Source organism: Rana temporaria, chromosome 1, assembly GCF_905171775.1.
Source record: "Rana temporaria chromosome 1, aRanTem1.1, whole genome shotgun sequence".
Taxonomy (NCBI): domain Eukaryota; kingdom Metazoa; phylum Chordata; class Amphibia; order Anura; family Ranidae; genus Rana; species Rana temporaria.
Window position 1 is genome coordinate 78,750,542 of NC_053489.1, and position 21,358 is coordinate 78,771,899.

The following is a 21,358-nucleotide window of genomic DNA, read 5'->3' on the forward strand; positions in this document are numbered from 1 at the left end:
AATTGTATTATAAAAAAAATGTACCTTTGCAAAAAATGTTTTATCTAGTTAGGGTTTAGATCTACCGTATTTATCAGCGTATATCGCGCACTTTTTTGCCCTGAAAATCAGGGCAAAATCGTGGGTGCGCGATATACGCCGATACCCGCTTTCCCGTGCCGAGTTTTGAATACTGCGCCGACATATACCGAGCGCAGTACACTCGGGTATATTCGGCCAGTCTCGGCTTCTTCCGCGGTCACGTCCTGGACGTACAAGACGTGAGCGCGACAGTTGCCGAGCCTGCCCGAGTGTACTGCGCTCGGTATATGCTGGCGCAGTATTCAAAACTCGGTGCGGGAAACAAGCGGGGAGGACGCCGCAGAAGGACGCCGGACCCGCCGAAGAAGACACCGGACCCGCCGAAGAGGACACCGGACCCGTCGCAGAAGGACACCGAAACCGCAGAAGGACACCCGAAGCCGCAGAAGGACGCCGGACCCGACGAGGCCGCCGATGGACGCCGCGCAAGACACCAAAACTGTAAGTACAAAAATAACTTTTTTTCCACAGGATTGGGGGTCACTTTAGGGGTGCGCGGTATACGCGGGAGCGCATTATACCGCGATAAATATGGTACTTTTTTATTTTTCTGAGTGTTGTAACCTACTGAAATGAATGGTGTCTACCATGTCTGATAGGCATTGAGGCTGTAGCATTACTTTATTTGATTGGCTCCCTCTCTTCTCAGGATTGCATCAAAGTGAAAATTGTAAAAAAAAAAAAATGCTCTGTGTAAGCCTCACCAGGGTTTTTTACATACAATGTAAGATACTGTAATCAATTGCTTTTCACGCTTACCTGTTCTCCTGAGAAAGCAGTTTGATGCATGCAGTGTGCCCGCAGTACATGGCATAGGTTAGAGGGGTGTTTTCATTGATGTCCCTGGGATTTATATCCACTCCCAAATTTAATAGAGTCTGTACACAGTCTTCTTTTCCTGCTGCTGCAGCCCAGTGTAGAGGAGTTCTGGAGCAAAGTTATGAATATGTCAACAAAAAAGTATTCATTGCTATAGGTGAATGAAATGGATCATGTACAATGTATGCATCTGTTGAGTTGTATCCGGCTCTTAGCATTTCTATATAGGCCAATTCTCTGGTCATCACATCTGACATGCTTGATAGCATGTACATTACATTAGTACCAATCTCCATCGATACCACTAAAAGAAGTCTCCGAGATAGTACATCTCCCAATGACATCATTCCCACAAAAGTGGTGAAAGAATGTGCCGATATTTTGGCACCCCGCAATCACTCACCTTATAAACCAATCATTTAAAGAAGGCATAGTTCCGACCCCCTTAAAGCAAGGCATAATTAAACCCCTTCTAAAAAAAAGAAAACTTAGACCCAAACAATCGGCGACCGATAACCTCCCTCAACATCTTTTCCAAGGTTATTGAAAAAGCAGTAGTACAACAACTACAACACCATTTAGACACCCACAAACTCCTGGACCCACTACAATCAGGTTTTCGTCCACGTTTTCTGACTCTCTTGGAGTAGTCAAATCTTCTAGCAAATTCAAAGGCACATTGCAAGTGAATAAAAAAAAGAAAAAAGTGAAGCTTAACCTCATTTGCTAAGCTCTGGAGCAACTGCACCTGCAGAGTGAAACGGCACTTGCAAAAGTGCAGTCTGTAAATCAACCCCTAAAACTTCTACTGTGGTCGGCCAAATGAGGCATTAAGACTTCTGTCAATGGGGTAGATCAGAGAATATATTAGTGCTCTACTTCTTATAATTACATTACCATCTACTATGTATACCTATACAGTGCTTCCTGAATGCCTTTTGCTACCTCTTATGACTTTAAAGGAGAACTATCATGAGCATTCAAAAATTATATATAGGTTTATACAGTTATGCCTAAATACAGTATTTGTATTAGCCTTTTCATTAAAACAATAGTAAGGGTGAAGAAAATATTTTATTTTTTCCTTGCTTTCCAACTTATTTGCCCCTTTGCTGATAAAGCTTGATTTGTGGACATCACTAACCTTGAGCTCAGTTGCCCCTGACCCCTGCTCAGTGAGCACATCTGGGGGAGAGGATGTGTCAGCTAGAGGGCTCCAACCCTGGTTCCTCTGTTCCATCCCCTCTGTATTTTCATTGGTAGCTAGGATGGTGGTGACCAAGCCACAAAGCATCATTGGTGGAATGCTTAAATCCTATTAACCACCTGCATCCAAACCACCTGAATCCTGTGTGACCCAGCAGCCAGCATCCTAGCAATCAATCATGATGGGTGTATCAGCTTTCTCAGCTGCCAGCATCCTAGCAATCATTGCTGTGCCTCCTAGTTAGTAGTGACCAATAAAAAGGCAGAGGGGTGGAACAGGGGAACTGTATTCCTAGTGACAGAAACAAGCACTGTCAGTTAAGACATTGTCAGGGGGCACACTGATGCCCACACTATCTCGACTTGGAGACCATGTAGAAAGATGGAACTGGAAAGTTCTGTATGCAATTTGTGCACTGGGGGGGGGGGGGGGGGTGGGAACCTGACCAACAAAAATAAAAGTTAATGAGATTTCTTCTTTAAAGTCAGTAGAGTGAAAAGGTGGGAGTCTTATTTCACTACAGATCTGGCTTAAGTCCAATTTAATATTAGAAAATCTACACTGCTGCTAACTTTCCACAGTTACTTCTGGAACTTTAAAAATTCGAAGTCCACTTAAAGATTTTTTTATACTTGGAATATATTTTCAGATTTTAGTGAATGTGCAGATATTGAAGTGTAGATCAACATATTCTTTGGTTCACAGCATTACATATCTGAACACTTACCTATCATCCACATCAAGAGCCTGCAAGTTACACTCCGGGACTCGGGCGAGTTCACAGATAATATCACTGTATCCTGCAGCTGCTGCTATGTGCATACACGTCTTCCCATTCTCATCATCATAGTTGATTGTGGACTGGCCCTGCTGATGATCGAGTATTATAGAGCACAGCACTCTGTTTCCACTCTGAAACCGAAGAGGTAAATGTGAATATATACCCATGAATGGTAAAGTATCAATAATAAGAACTTTTTTTTTTTTGTAGTTTTGGATAGATTAGGGAATGGTTAAAACCCCTGTAATATATTTTATGTGATACTATGGGGAGATCCCTTCTGCTATGGGGAGATTCTTTCTGTATTTGTTCTAGTGACCACTGTATCCACTAGTGACCATAAGAAGCGAGAAAACAGGGAGGTCACAGCATTATAGTAGAACTATGACCTCCTATTAAAAAATATGTGCTTCAGCACTTAATTGTAAGTGCTTCTGTACTTACTTTTTTCCTCAATTACCCCTTCAAAGTGCCCCAAATACCTGCTGGTCGTGCTTGTAAAGTCCACTTTGTGCAGCTTCCTGGGATGGGGGACAACACTGCTGCACTACTACAGAATTCAAAGCAGTGTTGTCCCTCACATAGGCTGTGGCGGTGTGCTTTACATGGGGATGAGGAGATGTTGCTGTTGGTTGTGGCATTCGGTATTATGACTGCTTATTTATAAACATGTAGCTTGTCAATCCACAGTTGGTCCCACTGATTTCTGGAGAGACCCCCTCGGTTTTCTTTGAATTATGATTTTGAAACTCAGAATTCTCACGTTTTATTTGAGAATTTTGACTTTTAATTTCAAAATCCTGACTTTTAACCTAAGCATCCTGACTTTTAATCTCAGCATTCTGACTTTGAAACTCAGAATTCAAACTTTTAATCTCAAAATTCTGACTTTGAAAGACTTATTCATCCATAATATTGTAACTGGAAAATGGATCTGTTTAGATTGAGCAGAAGAGCATTTTGATATGCTTTAAACAGGGAAGAGCAAGAGCTGATATCACATGGTCACATCTTAGAAACCAGTACCTGAACTGCCCAGTGAAGAGCAGTTTTAAAGTCTTTGTCCACCAGTGTTGGATCTGCCCCTTTCTGAATTAGGATCTGTACATGCTGTGGTCGGTTATGAAATGCTGCCCAGTGAAGTGACGTCATTCCCTGTCATACAAGAATACAGAAAAATTACAGATTGATAGTCTAAAAACTATCCAAACAAAATGCAGGTACACTATTTCAGATAGCACTCAAGCATTCAGACAATGACATCTTTAAGGAGTTTTCATAAACTGAAGCTTCATCAACAAAACAGATGTCTTAATAATTTGTATGAAGATGAGACCACTTAGTGGAAGGTTTGTAGAAGTACACATAGGTGGTCTGTAGTTCTGTGGAACAGGAATGAATGGGAATATTAGGAGTAGGCATGACCCCAGCTAGAAAGATTTTGACAAGCATCTGTGCAATTATGTCAACCATATATTCCTGGATAGGGGACTACGACACTCTGAAGAAAGGTCAGACTTAGAGGAGGCTGCCTTTGCTCTCCTTCTGAAAATGATAGCTGAAAAATGAAGTTCAATGCTTCCAAGCATGCGTCGACTTGATTCTGAGCATGCATGGATTTTTAACCGATGGTTTTGTATACTAACGATCGGTTTTGACCTATCGGTTAGCAATCCATCGGTTAAATTTTAAAGCAAGTTGGCTTTTTTTTAACCGAAGGTTAAATAACCTATGGGGCCCACACATGATCGGTTTTGACCGATGAAAACAGTCCGTCAGATCGTTGTCCTCTGGTTAACCTATCGTGTGTACGAGGCCTTAATGTGTTCATGTACTGTAATTTCAAAGCATGTTTTAAGTATTTTTAAATAAGCAGCTTTCACATAAAGAATATCTGGTTATCCTTGCATTAAGGTTCTTTTTTCACTTGACAACTGTCTTCCAGTTGTGCTCGTGCTTTGTCAGCCTATCATGTGTGCCTTGGGTAGAGGATACAAATGGCTAAGTTGACACACATTGCTCAGGCATGTTCCACCGTTGCCACTATACAGAAGCTGGCCCAGAGGAATAGTTTTGCAGTTAAAGCGGAGCTCCACCCTAAAGTGGAACTCACGCTGATCGGAACCCTCCCCCCTCCGGTGTCACATTTGACACCTTTCAGGGGGGGGGGGTGCAGATCAGGTATCTGCACCCACTTCCAGCCACAACAGTCTCGGGCAGACTGCGGGCATGACGTCACCACCCCCCCCCGTTGTGTGCTGGGAACACTCGATGGACGTGCCCACAGACGATCGTTTTTTTCTATCGTTTTTTTAACCATCAGATCATTTTAAAACAAGTTCCTAGTTTTTTCACCGATGGATAAAAAACCGATGGGGCCCACACACGATCGGTTCGTCTGATGAAAATGGTCCATCAGACAAACCGATCGTGTGTACGCAGCATAAGACACATTTACAAAGCCAATGTTATATGACTTAACCTGCCAGCATCCACAAAAACGCATCATCAGTTTTGGCTAAAGTTGGTCTTAATCTTTTTGAATTTTATCACTGGTCCCTGCGGGGATTAGAGCTGATCTATAAAATCTGAAAAATCTGGTGTCCATGTGGTTTCCAAGTCAGGTGTTAACTTTTGTTTCTAAACTGACAGCTTGGCTAGGCTGCATTATTCCTTTTGCAATGGTTTTTAATAATTAGCGCTGTTGTTTGGACGCAATGCTAATTAAAAATCCAGTGTTTGCTGTACTGTGTCTTAATTTACGGTGAACATTTGCTGACAGCAGTCATTTTCATTTGTTCCAAGCTTTTCATCATCAGCTCTTTAATTTATTGTGACAGCTCAATTCAGTTGTTTATGACCTGTCACACTTTATCATGGCCAGTCTTTGAGACTGAATGACTGATTAGGCAATAATTGAATACATGAACTCTTTTAATTTATGTGCCGAGTAACAGTCACCCATAACTCTGTGCATCCAAGTTCCTTTTAAGGGATTTTTTAAAATAGAAGCATCAGTGCAGTTACAGAAATTACTTTTCAGAAAGCAGTGCTTTGTAAACTATGACACACACATAGGCTATATGTAGGGACCCCTTTATCCCTTATCTGTACAGTTCAGCTGCAAATATTTTAGAAACACGCCTTTTAGTCTAGGTAAACATCTATGCTGTTAATGCGTTTCAGGCATGTTTCGTGGTGCGCTTTGCTTTTTTAAACCTGTGTTTTTGCATGCATTTTTAATGCATTTTGCGTTTTTTTTTTTTCCCTTTTTTTTTATCAGAAAAAGTTTTTATTTGGTTTTTCATAGTGCAACATACCGAGTGTACAAGATAATGCGTAGAAAGACAGAAAATCTTTGCCAATACAAGATATGTTACGAATCCCTACAGATGTAGTGATACAGAAAAGAGTTGTGTGTCATAAATGGCAAATCAAAACAATATTTTTTAGGCATACAAACCCACAAACCTTGGTCAACGAAAAAATATTAATAAAAATAATAAAATAAAAACAAAACAAAACCAAGTAAGACATTTGAAATGTAATAGTAAACTATACCCATTCCCAGAGTCCCAGAGCCCTGTCAATGGGTTTCATCCAAACATTCTCCCCTACCCATCACAGTCGCCACTCTGCTGGAGTCATATAACAGCCAATCTATCCGGTCCCCAAACCAGTTCTATTTGACCACTATCCTTGTAGGAGTCTGTCCTTAACCAGCTGATGGGGTGCCAGCCCCGGAACATCCAACCAGGCCTGCAACATTGTGTAGAATTTACGTAGTGCATTCCTATGCTGATATGTCAGTTTTTCTCTTATTAGTATTTTTTTCACCTGGTCAATCCATTGTTTCCTAGTGGGAACACTGGGAGTTATCCAGAGTTAAGCAATCAGCTTTTGTGCGACATAAAGTAGACGAATGATCGCCGTGTGATTGGAAGGGGTTAGTGTCTCCTCTTCACCCAGCAAGCACATCGTAGGAGTTCTCAGTATGACAAAGGCAAAGACCTGAGAAATCACGTCAAGGATCTCCTTCCAATAGCGAAAGAGCTTGGAACATTTCCAGAGCATGTGCATGAGGTCTCCATGATCCCTCACACTTTAGACAGAGGGGAGTATCACGCACTCCCCATTTGTGGAGTCTGACAGGTGTTCTATATGCCCTATGCAGCAGATAAAGATGTGACAAATATTTAAGAAGCTGATACGGAGACCAAGGGAGCGGAGGTGAGGAAAAGATTCCACGTCTCCCCATCTATTGCCCCCAAATCTTCCTCCCATTTACGCCTGCATGGCAGGTTGGCCGGGTCTTGAAGTGCGTAAAGGATAATGTTATAACCTCTAGAGATCATACCTTTTTTGTCACTCTCCATCAGAATCCCCTGTATAATCGTGTGATCAGCTAGCGTAAGTGGCATTTGCCTAGACTGTACTTGCAGTGCATGACGCAATTGTAGGTATTTAACCACTTAACGACCGCCGCATGTACATATACGTCCACAGAATGGCACGTACAGGCAGATGGGCGTACATGTACGTCCCTGCCTTTCCGCGGGTCGGGGTCCGATCGGGAACCCCCCCCCCCCTTGGACATGCGGCGGTCGGAAATCGTCTGGGAGCAATCCGGGATGAGGGGGCGGCTATTCGTTTCTAGCCACCCCCTTGCAATCGCTCCCCGGAGCTGAAGAACGGGGAGAGCCGTATGTAAACACGGCTTCCCCGTGCTTCACTGTGGCGGCTGCATCGATCGTGTCATCCCTTTTATAGGGAGACACAATCGATGATGTCAGACCTACAGCCACACCCCCTACAGTTGTAAACACACACTAGGTGAAACATAACTCCTTCAGCACCCCCTGTGGTTAACTCCCAAACTGCAACTGTCATTTTCACAATAAACAATGCAATTTAAATGCATTTTTTGCTGTGAAAATGACAATGGTCCCAAAAATGTGTCAAAATTGTCCAAAGAGTCTGCCATAATGTCGCAGTCACGAAAAAAATCGCTGATCGCCGCCATTAGTAGTAAAAAAAAAAAATGCAATAAAACTATCCCCTATTTTGTAAACGCTATAAATTTTGCGCAAACCAACCGATAAACGCTTATTGCGATTTTTTTTACCAAAAATATGTAGAAGAATACGTATCGGCCTAAACTGAAGGAAAAAAATGTTTTTTTATATATTTTTGGGGGATATTTATTATAGAAAAAAGTAAAAAATATTGCATTTTTTTCAAAACTGTCGCTCTATTTTTGTTTATAGCGCAAAAAATAAAAACCGCAGAGGTGATCAAATACCACCAAAAGAAAGCTCTATTTGTGGGAAAAAAAGGACGTAAATTTTGTTTGGGAGCCACGTCGCGCAATTGTCTGTTAAAGCGACGCAGTGCCGAATCGCAAAACCTGGCCTGGGCCTTTAGCTGCATTTTGGTCCGGGGCTTAAGTGGTTAAAGAAATTAGTGCGTGGTATGTCATTCTGCTTGAATTTCCATACAGGACTTAAGAATAGGACCATTGTACAACTGTGAGATATATTTTAGCCCTGCATTCTCCCACGTCCCAAATCCACTGAGTTTGAGCAACTCCTTATAGTGTATTCTTCGCCAAATAGGGGTAAGTGACAGGAAACCCCTTACACCCAGAATCCGCTTAATGTAAGACCACAGTGTCTTTAGTAGAGCTATGGAGGGGGCCCCCTATCTAAGTGTATATAACCTGCCTCCAAGTAGGACAATTCAGTAGCATCATCCGTTGGAGTGGTTAGAAGTCTACGTATTGGGTCTAAAGTATCCACCAGTTCCCACCCCCCCAGCTGTTGTAACTGGGAGGCTAGGTAATAGGCCCTAGCATGAGGGACTGCCAGTCCCCCTTCTTCCTTGTTATATTGTAAGGTGGAAAGACTTATCCTAGCTGTCTTTTTGCGCCAAATCAGCTCCCTAAACTGGGCGTCTATCCTGTCAAACCAACAACGAGAGATCCAAACCGGGGAGTTGTGGAATATATACAACAGTTGCGGTGCCCACACCATTTTTATGAGATTTATCCTCCCTACTACTGACAAAGGTAATTTACATTTGTCCCGAAATTTAGTGAGAATGGGGGTTAGATTAAGAGGTATATATTGAGAGACAACTGGGGATACTTGAAAACCTAAATAACGAAAAGATGATACTACCTGTATCATTGATGCGCAGTCAGGTAAGGGGGTTGACACGGGATCTAAGGGCATTAATACTGACTTGTTCCAATTAATGGAGAAGCCGGATAATGCACTGAAGGCCTTAATAAGAGTCATGACCGCCCTTAATGAGCCCTGCGTATCACCCAAGTATAGTAAGGTATCATCAGCATATTTTTGTTCCCTTTTAACAAAGGGAAAATAATTATTTGATCCCCTGCAGATTTTAAGTTTACCCACTTACAAACAAATGAAAGGTCTATCATTTTTTATCATATGTGTATTTTAAATGACAGAGACAGAATATAAATTAAAAATCCAGAACAAAAAACACAATATAAATGATATAAATTGAGTTGCAGTTCAGTGACTAAAATAGGGAGGTTAAGTTTATGTATCCAAACTCTGGCTATTCCTATAAAAGCACCGTGTTTTTTTGCTTTTTTATGAGCCTATTCAAACTGAATGGGAAGTCGGCAAACCTCAAAACATACAAAGGAATAGGTCCTGCAATGCAGTGCAATACAACACAATGCAAAGGCCATATTTATTGTTGCTGTGTGTTTTAAATCAATGTGCAGTATTGATGTTCTTTGCGGCTCTATTAATTTTACATTGCAATGCACATTATACCCTTACACAATAGGATGCAATATAATATGGGTCATGATGCACAGAATAACGTTTGTTCTGGTATTAATGATCTTTGGGTATGATAGCTGGGTCCTTTTGGAACCATTGTTGACCTTCTAGTTCTTTCAAGAGAGATACACAATAACCACATACTAACACTTTGTTATTAAAAGAACTTGTGTTCAGGACAGTCTATACACAATGATGATACTCAATCTGTACGTGTGAGTAATTTGTTTAGATTACGTATCATCTACAGTATTTCCCATAAAAATTGGCAATGGAGAACAAAAAATCTGCCTAGTTGACAAGAAAAAGTAAGAAAATACCACCCACCTCATTGTCCTGATGATTAATCTCACTTAAAGTTGATTGCTGCAGAAGTACAGACAAAAGCCTAAAATGAGATAATAGAGAATTTGTTTTAAAATACTGAAACAAAATCTTAGAATGTCTGGAATATACACCGATCAGTCACAACTTTGTGACCACTGACAGGTAAAGTTAATAACATTGATTATCTCCTTACAACTGCACCTGAAAGTCGGGGGAATATATTAGGCAGTGAGTAAACATTTATTTATTTATTTTTTGAAAAGCCTATGGCGTGTGAACACACCCAAAAAACTCCACCCGGTGCAGAAAAAATGTGCACACACATAAAGAGTGTTCACAAAAACGTGCAGACGGGTGCAACGTCAAGTGGTCCTCCTGTGAAGAGGGACCCAAACCCTGATCCCCCGGGGCGTTAGGCTCCAGATGGGGACTGAGGTACTGTGGTCCGAGCAACCGAAGCCGACACGGACCCAACTTCCTCGGAGGGACTGCCGAAACAGAACCCTCCCAGTACTAGGTGGGGCTCCCCCGAAGGGAGACCCCATGAGAGCAGGCGAACTAAGCCAGAAGGCCATGTCCACCCACTCCCAAGACGTTCAGGGCTGGCCCGAGGACCCGCACCCTACTAATCACACAGTGACACAAAACGTGCACAACAAAAAAAGACAAAAAAGTGACAAACACAGGCTTAAATAAAATAAAGTGGGGGAAGGGATAGTGGAGAGGAGAGTGAAAGAAGTGGCCATTGTGGTGAAACAATGACCAGGCCCTCCGGCCAGGAATACAAAATTCCTCCGGTCCTAGCCAAAAGGCCCGGCCCAGGAGGCAGGTGCTAAAAAAAGCGTGTATCTGGTGCAGTGACCGTGGTATCTTAAATCAATGTGTCCCTCACACACAGTGATCTTCAGATACCCCTGGACTGCCACTCCAGGGGCACATGCACAATAGGCTTTTCGTTCCATATCCGACCCCCCGACCGGCCAGTGCAGCCCTCCACCCCTGCCAGCCAACCCGGCGGATTTGCATGGTCCTACCCCGTCATATCCCAGGGCATTACCAGCTCCTCCTACCGGATCGCTGACAGAGATAGCACTTACACCAGCCAGCCAGAAGGCCAGACTAGAACTCGGCAAAAAGACCAAGACCAAGCACAGCACCCATCCTCACCAGAAGCACCCTTCCAGATGGCTCAGACTCAACCATGGGCCGGCCCCCAGTATTCTGTCGGGCAGCACAGCGTAGTCCCTGCGGAAACCATCCTTCCAGGTGCAATGACGTCATTGGATTGCATCCACCCTCCCCATGTAGGAGGTGCTTCAGCGCTCCGCTGACAACTGATAAGGACAGATACCACACCCAGTCCCAGCCAAAAGGCCGAGAAGCGGCAGGGAAGACAACCACGATCAGCACGGCCTAGAGTGTGCAATAGCCGTGCCTCGCCCTGGGAGAACCACCTTCATGATCATGGTGTCTCCCCTGCCAGGCAGTGAGTAAACATGTTATATGTGAAGTTGATTCATTAAAGGCAGAAAAAATGGGGATTGCAGTTTGGTATATGTGGCTGCGTGGCCGCTGACCAGTCATGGTGCCCATACTGACCCATGTCCACAGCCAAAAGTGCCTATAATGGGCTTGTAAGCACCAGAACTGCACCACAGAGCAATGGAAGAAGGTGGTCTGGTCTAAAGAATCACATTTTATTTTAAATCATGCGAATTGCCAGGTGGGTATGCATTTCTTACTTGGAAAAAGGATGTCACCAGAATGCATTATGGGAAGAAAGAAAGCTGGCGGAGGCAGTCAGATGCTTTGGGCAATGCTCTGCTCTATCTCAGAGCAGTTAGTTTGCAAAGGACAGCAACAGAGATGGGGTAAATATTTTAATATTTTTATTATTGCTGGACAGTTAACTGCTCTGAGATCCAGTCCTCTTCTACTACAAACATTACATTAAAACATTACATGACAACAATTGGCAATCAGTAGATAATTGGTATATATAAGATATGACAACAATGATAATAACATGATAATATAATAGCGTAATAAATTCATACTGTAAACATTATAAAGGACCAAATTCATTGAAGCGCTGTCTCCATAGTAAATAACTGTATCCCTAGTTAATTGGTACAAAGCAATTGGTATGTGAGGTAGTTGATAGTAATAATATATCTATTGGGCATCTATTGGCTTAACGCGGTTTGTACGGTCCCTGCACTAGTATATTCCTTCTCATCCGTCACGTATCGTATTTTTTCCACTGCCAGATCTCATATTTTATAGTGTTGCTCACGAATATTCGCATTGCGAATATTCGACTCGAATATAGCATATTCGAGAAATCGCGCTATATTTCGAATTTCGCGGTGAATATTCGCAATTCCGAATATTCGCATTTTTTCAATTTGATTTTTAAAACAGATCACATCCTATCGACGTCTAAAAGCATTGCTGGTATGATTAGAGACCCTGGGCCGAGTAGCTAAGCTGAGGCGATCCTATTATGTTGCCAAATTGAAAAAAAAAAAATTGCGATTTTTCGCTATTGCGAATGCGAAAATGATTGCGAATTTTCGATAACTGTGGTAGGAGAACTCTGATTGTCTCTGATGCAAAAGGGGGGGGCTTTGTGTATGTGTATGTGTATGTTATGAATATTTGTATGTTTGATATTATTATTTTTTGTAAGAAGGAAAAAATTGCGCATACCTTAAAAAAGGGGAGAATACAGCAGCAACTCAAAAATGTTATACAACATAAATTAATACAAGACAGAAAATGGAGTCGCTCTACAAGAATAAAAAATATGTCTAGTGACAAGACATGTGGGCAAATTATAAAATAAGCAAGCGCAAATAACTTGTGAAATACACAGTGAAACAAATATATAAAGAAATATAGTCCCAATAATAGAAAAATAATCTTTCATAAAAATGTCTTTGATATGTGAAGTGAAAAAAAGTCCAAAGCATGCAGCATGAACGTGTTCAATCTTTAAGGTGTTTGATTGACAAACGGCTGTGACAGATGGATAGAGTAAAGAATCACCACCAATGCAAAACACTTTTTATTTTCTATTGTAAAATATCAAGAATATTCTGAGCCAATCAGAGTGCTCCTTCTGCATTTGCCGAATATTCGCAATTATTTTGTATTGTAAAATATCAAGAATATTCTGAGCCAATCAGAGTGCTCCTTCTGCATTTGCCGAATATTCGCAATTATTTTGTATTGTAAAATATCAAGAATATTCTGAGCCAATCAGAGTGCTCCTTCCGCATTTGCCGAATATTCGCAATTATTTTGTATTGTAAAATATCACGAATATTCTGAGCCAATCAGAGTGCTCCTACAGCATTTCTCGAAATTGCGCAATAAATATCGCATTCGCATGTTGCGATATTTCGATAAAATATCACGAATATTCTGAGCCAATCAGAGCGCTCCTCCAGCATTTCTCGAAATTGCGCAATAAATATCGCATTCGCATGTTGCGATATTTCGATAAAATATCACGAATATTCTGAGCCAATCAGAGCGCTCCTCCAGCATTTCTCGAAATTGCGCAATAAATATCGCATTCGCATGTTGCGATATTTCGATAAAATATCACGAATATTCTGAGCCAATCAGAGTGCTCCTACCGCAGTTATCAAAAAATCGCAATTATTTTCGCATTCGCAATAGCGAAAAATCGCAATCATTTACTTTGGATAAAATATCACGAATATTCGAATTTAGCGAATATATCTCGAATATTCGAATATATATTCGAGATATATTGCGAAATCGAATATGGCATATTCTGCTCAACACTAATATTTTACTATATACCTCTCTTTTTTTATAGATGGTTACATTTATGTGGATTATACTTATATTTTTATACCCAGGGGGGCCCATCCCTGGGGGCTATTGTCTCCCACTGGATTTCCATCGTTACACATCGTGGTTAGTCCACCTCAGCTCCCGGGGCTGATGTTCTCTCAGGTCGGCTTCCAGCTCTCCACGCCTATGCCCAGTTTCATTGGCATTACTGTAAGTAATTTTGGGACATTTTTTCCCCCTCCTCTCTTTATAGAAAGACCTACCATTCTATTCTTCTACAAATTAATTATGTGTTTCAATACTTCAACATCCACCCCATACCTGCTCCTGAAGAGTGGCAGTCTCCACAAAATGTTTGAGCAAATAGATGCCCCCTCTTTAATATTTTATATTATTACTATCAACTACCTCATATACCAATTGTATTGTACCAATTAACTAGGGATACAGTTATTTACTATGGAGACAGTGCTTCAATGAATTTGGTCCTTTATAATGTTTACAGTATGAACTTATTATGCTATTACCGTATTTTCCGGCGTATAAGACGACTTTCTGGATGCAAAAAAATGCATCCAAAGTCGGGGGTCGTCTTATACGCCGGTGACAGTCTCAGTACTCACTTTTTTCCCAGCGCTGACAGTGTCCCATGCTGCGATCGCGATCGTGAAGGATTTCAAAGCCGCGCCTTCACTGCAGAGTGTTCTGTGATAGGATGAACAAAAATCTTCCCAGCAGCGCCTCTGTTCTTTGTTCCTCCTATCACAGATGCCTTCTCATCCTCGGACGAGATGAGAAGACGTCCGTGATAGGCGGGAAACATAACAGAGGCGCTGCTGGGAAGATTTTTGTTCATCCTATCACAGAACACTCTGCAGTGAAGGCGCGGCTTTGAAATCCTTCACGATCGCGATCGCAGCATGGGGGACTGTCAGCGCTGGGGAAAAAAAGTGAGTGTTAATGCACTGGGGGGGGGCAACAAGTTCAGGCACAGTGGGGGCAAGTGATGGCAATGTGGGGGCATGTAATGGCACAATGGCAATGTGGGGGCATGTAATGGCACAATGGCAATGTGGGGGCATGTAATGGCACAATGGCAATGTGGGGGCATGTAATGTAATGTAATGGCACAGTCTGGGCATGTAATGTAATGGCACAGTGAGTAATGTAATGGCACAGTGAGTAATGTAATGTAATGGCACAGTGAGGCATGTAATGTAATGGCACAGTGAGGCATGTAATGTAATGTAATGGCACAGTGAGGCATGTAATGTAATGGCACAGTGAGATTTGAAAAAGCCTGTTTCTGTCAGCGGTTCTGGCTACCCCTCAGCTTCCAGAAAGACAGTAAGAAGGGGGTAGTCTTATACAGTGAGTATATCCCAAAATCAAAATTTTTCCTGGAAAATTAGGGGGTCGTCTTATACGCCGAGTCGTCTTATACGCCGGAAAATACGGTATATTATCATGTTATTATCATTGTTGTCATATCTTATATATACCAATTAACTACTGATTGCCATTTGTTGTCATGTAATGCTTGTAGTTTTATTAATTTTAGGTATCTGCCATATTCATTTATATCGTGTTATCTCTTGGATGCATTCCTCATATAAAGTCCCACCCTTCTTCCTTTTTTCTCAAGCATCAGGGGTGGAGGTGCTTGGCTGTATATGCTTTGCGCTCTCATATAAAGTCCCAACCTTTGTTTTTATCTTTATCCAGAAGCTAAAGTTAAAATCAAGAAGCACCTATTCTTGATCACTTTTTGTATTTGTATTTACTGATCAAATCGTTGGGCAGAATTTTGTAACTTGCCCTATAATTTCACATTTTATTTTTCCGTTACAAGTTCTCCTACTGGTTGATGTGATTACTTGATTTACTTGTATATAATACTATAATTAAATTATGACTGAAACTTTGCTTTTACAGTGTTGCATATACCTGATAAGAGAACAATGACATTGTTAAATAATAAGCTTCACGTACCTGACATCAGCTTCAGCAGTGGCCGCATGCAGGGGAAGTCTCCCATTTTTATCTGGTATGTTCTGCTTGGCACCATTCCTGAGCAAACTAACACAGCCTTCTAGCCATCCCTGTAAGTGACAAGTGATATTAGCTTGCTTCTCTGTAACATTATTGTAACGTGCTGCCAGCCTCAGTTAATGAACCCCTATACCCTGAGACAGCCTTCCTTAACCTTTTATCCTTGAGAAACTCTTAACAATTTTTTTTACATTTTATTTAGTTTTGGATTTAGAAAAGAAGGGTTCATATCCTTTCACTTTTGTTCATCACTGCCTGTTACCCATTAGCAACATTTCAATTAACTTCCTGTTTTGGAGGCACAACAGGAAGTGTGAGGAAATCTCTGCAAGGTAAGCAAAATTCCCCTCATAGCCAGATGTCAGGAAAATGTGTCCACCTCAGCTCTAAACATTTGGATTTCACCACAGTTTCTTGTTTCATGACAATGGTCAACAGTACAAATAAAGAACGTTGGACAGCGGGGACACAGCAATAAAAACCTGACAGGTATTCCCACTTTTTCCTCATTTCCCAAAACTGGGGGAAAACATGTTTGTTATCCATACAGTTTAATTAAAAGTTTCATAATTCCAGGGTTAAAGGGGTTGTAAAGCTTTGTGTTTTTTCACCTTAATGCATCCTATGCATTAAGGTGAAAAAACACCTTGCAGTCAACGCCCCCTACCCCCCCCTACCCCCGTTTTACTTACCTGAGACCCAAATCAGCTTGGGCGCGATCCTGCGTTGCTTTCATTGAGCTCTAGTCAGCTCTTAATTGGATGATTGATAGCAGCGCAGCCATTGGCTCCCACTGCCGTCAATCAAATCAATGACGCATCGCGCTGGGGGGCGAGGCCGAGTGATACACTTGGCGGCTATGGCCGCCGACTGTATTCCACGGGAGCGCACCTGCAATCTAACCCCTTTGGGAGAGTGCTTCCCAGAGGGGGGTTAGCTCTTGAGGGGAGGGGCCGAGACAACCGCCGAGGGACCTCAGAAGACGAGGATTGGGGCCACTCTGTGCAAAATGAACTGCACAGTGAAGGTAAGTTTGTTATTTAAAAAAAAAAATTATTAAACCTTTACAACCCCTTTAAGGTTTTGGCCAGAGACCTTCTGGTGCCTTCTTCAATTATTTGCTGGGCCTCCTGTGGCTTGCAGTTTTGCTTCTGTTTACTATTAAAATGTATCTGCTGATAGATGTAGAGATCTGAAATAATATTTGTGATTTTATTTTTTTAATAAAAGGAAATCTGTCTTATCACTTTCATACAGCTGCATTAAAATATCTTCAAGACCTCCCGCTGTGTCGGCGTACCGGACATCTTTAGACCCCTCCATCTTTGGAAATCGCTGTGTACACTTAATACAACAAACAAGCAAACTTCAGAGAATGAGTCACTGCTTTCATCACCTTCCAAGGACACAGAGATTTGAGCTCATATGTCAGGTTTCTAGTCATCGAGCAGACAAGATGTTCAGAGACGTGAAAGAATTAATACATGACCTTTCAAAGTTCTGTGATGTTGCCATACACCGTTACAAAGGTCTCTGACAAGTACACCTCCAGACAGATTGATATTTTCTTTTCCACACTCATAATTTAGCCATTGTAACCACTGCTGTCACAGAGGCCTTTCAAGCCCTATGCTTTTGTATCCCTATCATGGCCAGCTTAAGAACACTAAAGGATAAATGAACAGTCATTTTATATAAAAATGGCCACAGCTGTGACACTGATTGTAAGCTAGAGGACAAAATGGTAGCCACTGTCCTCATGCTAAAACATTTGTGGTCTATGGCAACATTACTTACAGCAATAATACTTCAACCCTGCTGTTTCAGTTGCATTTAAGAATGCCGCTATAATATATTTCAGAGACACTCGAAAAAAATCAGTCCTTTTGACTAATCGGATGCTGTGAGCAAGGGCAGGAAGTTACAAAGATTTTATATTGTGCGTATGTGATGTATTTGCAAGCTTGGAGCAATCCGTAGACACAGCTGTACTGCCGCCACCAGTTTCAATATGACATTAGGCATACTTTGAAATGGTCCAGTTTTGTCACAATGGATATTTAAAAACCTGCATAAGGTTGTGGCACTGATGTACTCATATCAATATTTTACCTAATACGGCTAATGACTTCCAACCAGGGGCGGACTGACCATTTGGGCACTCGGGCATGCCACTAGGGGGCCCCATCAGGGTTGCCAGCCTCAGTAAAACCAGGGACAGTATGTAAAAAAATGTTTACATCTGTCCCTGAAATGTCCCTTACCGACAACCATTTGGCCAAAAAATCCCAAGATTATAGCTGCCCCGCCTCTCCAGTACCTTTTCAGTATGTGTATGTGTATTCTGTGTGTATGTATACTGTGTGGCCCAATAAACTATTGCCTGGGGGCCCCATAACCTCCTATTGCCTGGGGGCCCCATAATCTCCTATTGCCCGGGGGCCCCATGAGTTGTCAGTCCGCCCCTGCTTCCAACATACCAGCTGGTCCTCATGCACCAATATGTAACTACCTTAACCGCTTAAGGACCACCAAGGGGTCAAGTCCTGGGGAAAAAAAGTGTAGGAATTCCCACCCAAGATCCACTCCCCCACCAAAAAAAATAAAAAATGATACGCTCATATGCATAATTACTAAACCGTATGTTTTTGTTTTTTTTCGAAAAAAGAAGCAAGTTCTTTCTAAATCCCGCGATAACTTGCGGCAGACCTCCGCAATGTCTCCTGGGAACAATGACAAAAGCTCCCAGGAGACATTGCGGCATCGAGGAAGTGACGGAATACCCGCACACTACCCGATAAATCCATATACAGGAAGCGGCCAGTAACATAAAGAATTACTAAGGTTCGCCTGCCCCTGACAGTGACTCGAGCTGGGCATCGCCGCTTAGTGAAGGATTGGCTCGGGCGGCTCGGCTGCTCTCGGCTGCTCTAGTCCTGCAAAGGGAACTGAGTTCCTGCTGTGAAAAAAGTGCAGGAACTGAGTTCCCACATGTTCCCGCAGGACTTGAGCCCTGAGGACCACCCCCCGTACATTTACTGCGGCAGGGTGGATCTTAAATGCAAAATCACGTACCTGTAGGTGATTTTTTTCCAAGGGTGTGCGCGCGCACCACCGGAGCCCTGCTCCCAGTGTGATTGGACACAGTGGGAGCCAATCAGCGGGTCCGGAGTACCCCCGATGTCTGCTGAAAACCCGGCGATCATTCGAAGAGAGGCAGAACGACAGTCTGCCTATGTAAACCAGGCAGATCGCCGTTCTGCTAGTAAGGAAGATAGATATATTGTGTTCCTGCTAAGCAGGAACACAGATCTCTGTCTTCCTACAGTGCAACCACCCCACACACAGTTAGCAAGCACTCCCAGGGAACACAGTTAGCCCTTTGATCACCCCTGATGTTAAACCCTTCCCTGCCAGTGTCATTTGTACAGTGACTGCATTTTTTTTAGCACCGATCACTGTATTAGTGTCACTGGTCCCCAAAAAGGGGTCAGATTTGTCAGTCGCAATCGCTGATTGCTACCATTATGCCATTACTAGTAAAATAATAAAATAATTAAAAAGTCTACAAATCTATCCCATAGACTTGATAACTTTTGTGCAAACCAACACGATTATTGGGATTTTTATTTTCACCAAAATCATGTAGCAGAATACATATTGACCTAAATTGATGAAGAAATTTGATTTTTTAAATGTTTTTTTATTGGACTTGTTTTAAAGCAGAAAGTAAAAAATATATATATCTTTTCAAAATTGACGTTCTGTTTATAGCCCAAAAAATAAAGAAGTTTATTTATCGCACAAAAAATGAAAACAGCAGAGTTGATCAAGTACTACCAAAAGAAAGCTCTATTTGTGGGATAAAAAGGACAAAAATTTTATTTGGGTACAGTGTTGCACGACCGCACAATTGTCAAGTAATAGCAATAGCCGCATCTTTGGAGCAGTATAGGAGCGGGGTGTTTACTGCTCCGATACTGCTCCTTCCCATTGAGATGCAGAGGCGCATTGCCGGCGGTATTAACCCTTTTTCGGCCTCTAGCGGGGGTTAAAACCGCACTGGTAGCGGTCGAATATTGCGGTAAATACGAAGGTATAGTGGCGCTAAAAATCGCGCCGCTATACCGCCACCGCCACCTAAGGCCCCGTACACACGGTCGGACCAAACCGATGAGACTGGCCCGTCGGACCGTTTTCATCAGTTCACCTCTGAAGTGGCCGTACGGCCTGATATGTGTACACACCATCAGTCCAAAATCCGATCGGGTCAGAACGCGGAGACGTCAAACACACGATGTGCTGAATAAAACGAATTTCAATGCTTCCAAGCATGCGTCGACTTGATTCTGAGCATGCGCGGGTTTTGAACCGATGCTTTTCTGTACTAACCATCGGTTTGGTCCGATGGGGCAGCGGTCCATCGGTTCGGTTTTGAAGCATGTTTTGAAATTTTGGACCGAAGGAAACCAGACCGATAGCCTATTCACACGGTCGGTTTGGTCCGATGAAAATGAACTTCGGTTCATTCTCATCGGACCAAACCGACCGTGTGTACGGGGCCTACAGTAAGAGTTAATGGCACTGCTGCACATCTGCAAAAGAGATGCCCATTTATTGTGCACTGTGGAATTGCACATGATTTTGCACACATTCCCGCAATGCACAAATGTAAACCTAGCCTTAGGTAAGAAATCGCAGACTGCGAACCTACCCCTTAATTAGTTAAAATTGGTAATGTTAAGAAGGCTTATAAATAGCCCAAATAAGATGAACATACCCCTACAAATTATATCCCTCAAACAATACAGGGCATAATGACACAAGATTATAAATAGATGCACATGAAAAGGTAACCCATACTGTACCTGGCCTCCTGCAACAACCCTCTTAAGACCTCCCCTTACGTACCACCACTATAGATATTAATTAGACTGACACAAAAGTGTTGGGAAAAAATTGGCCGTTGTACGGCCCCCTTTTATTTAAATAAATAATTTAACAATAACCAAAAACAAGTAAAGCATCATATTATGGCTGCCGATCCCTGGAGGCCCTAACCAGCAAACTATTTTTCCTTATATCTGCTTAACCACTACCTGGTCCCTGCCGCATTGCACCGACTCGGGGACGACCACCTTCAGCAGATATATACCATTCCTTTGCCAGTTAATCCCCATAACTGGTATTCACCGGGGACCCATACCTGAGATGTGTCCCCACCCATTAAATTCCATAACCTTTTTTACCATGCCTCCAAAGACCCAACCGCCACCCACGTGACCGTACCAAACAGGAAACCAACTACAACCAAAAACAAATCAATAAAAGAAAGATCACAAAAAACCGCGGCACCCCGTACTCGCAGACCAACCTCCAAATAATGTAGGGCGGGTGGGCGGGAACTTTCTTCCTCCTCGAGTGCCTGCCTCACGC

General features: G+C 42.4%; 1 protein-coding gene and 1 non-coding gene across 2 annotated transcripts in view; both read right to left on the minus strand.

The window, feature by feature from the left end:
* ANKRD55 (ankyrin repeat domain 55) overlaps positions 1-21,358 on the minus strand; it is a 144,435-nt gene that overhangs the window by 49,908 nt on the left and 73,169 nt on the right. The window contains exons 4-8 of the mRNA XM_040339518.1: positions 15,863-15,972; positions 10,040-10,100; positions 3,915-4,043; positions 2,835-3,019; positions 841-1,008 (exon numbers count right to left, since the gene is read on the minus strand). Of these exons, the coding sequence (XP_040195452.1) occupies positions 841-1,008; positions 2,835-3,019; positions 3,915-4,043; positions 10,040-10,100; positions 15,863-15,972 (653 nt within the window). The remainder of the gene's footprint in view (positions 1-840; positions 1,009-2,834; positions 3,020-3,914; positions 4,044-10,039; positions 10,101-15,862; positions 15,973-21,358) is intronic.
* On the minus strand, positions 11,372-11,533 carry LOC120925736. Its single transcript, XR_005746931.1, has one exon. It is a non-coding gene; the product is annotated as a U1 spliceosomal RNA (small nuclear RNA).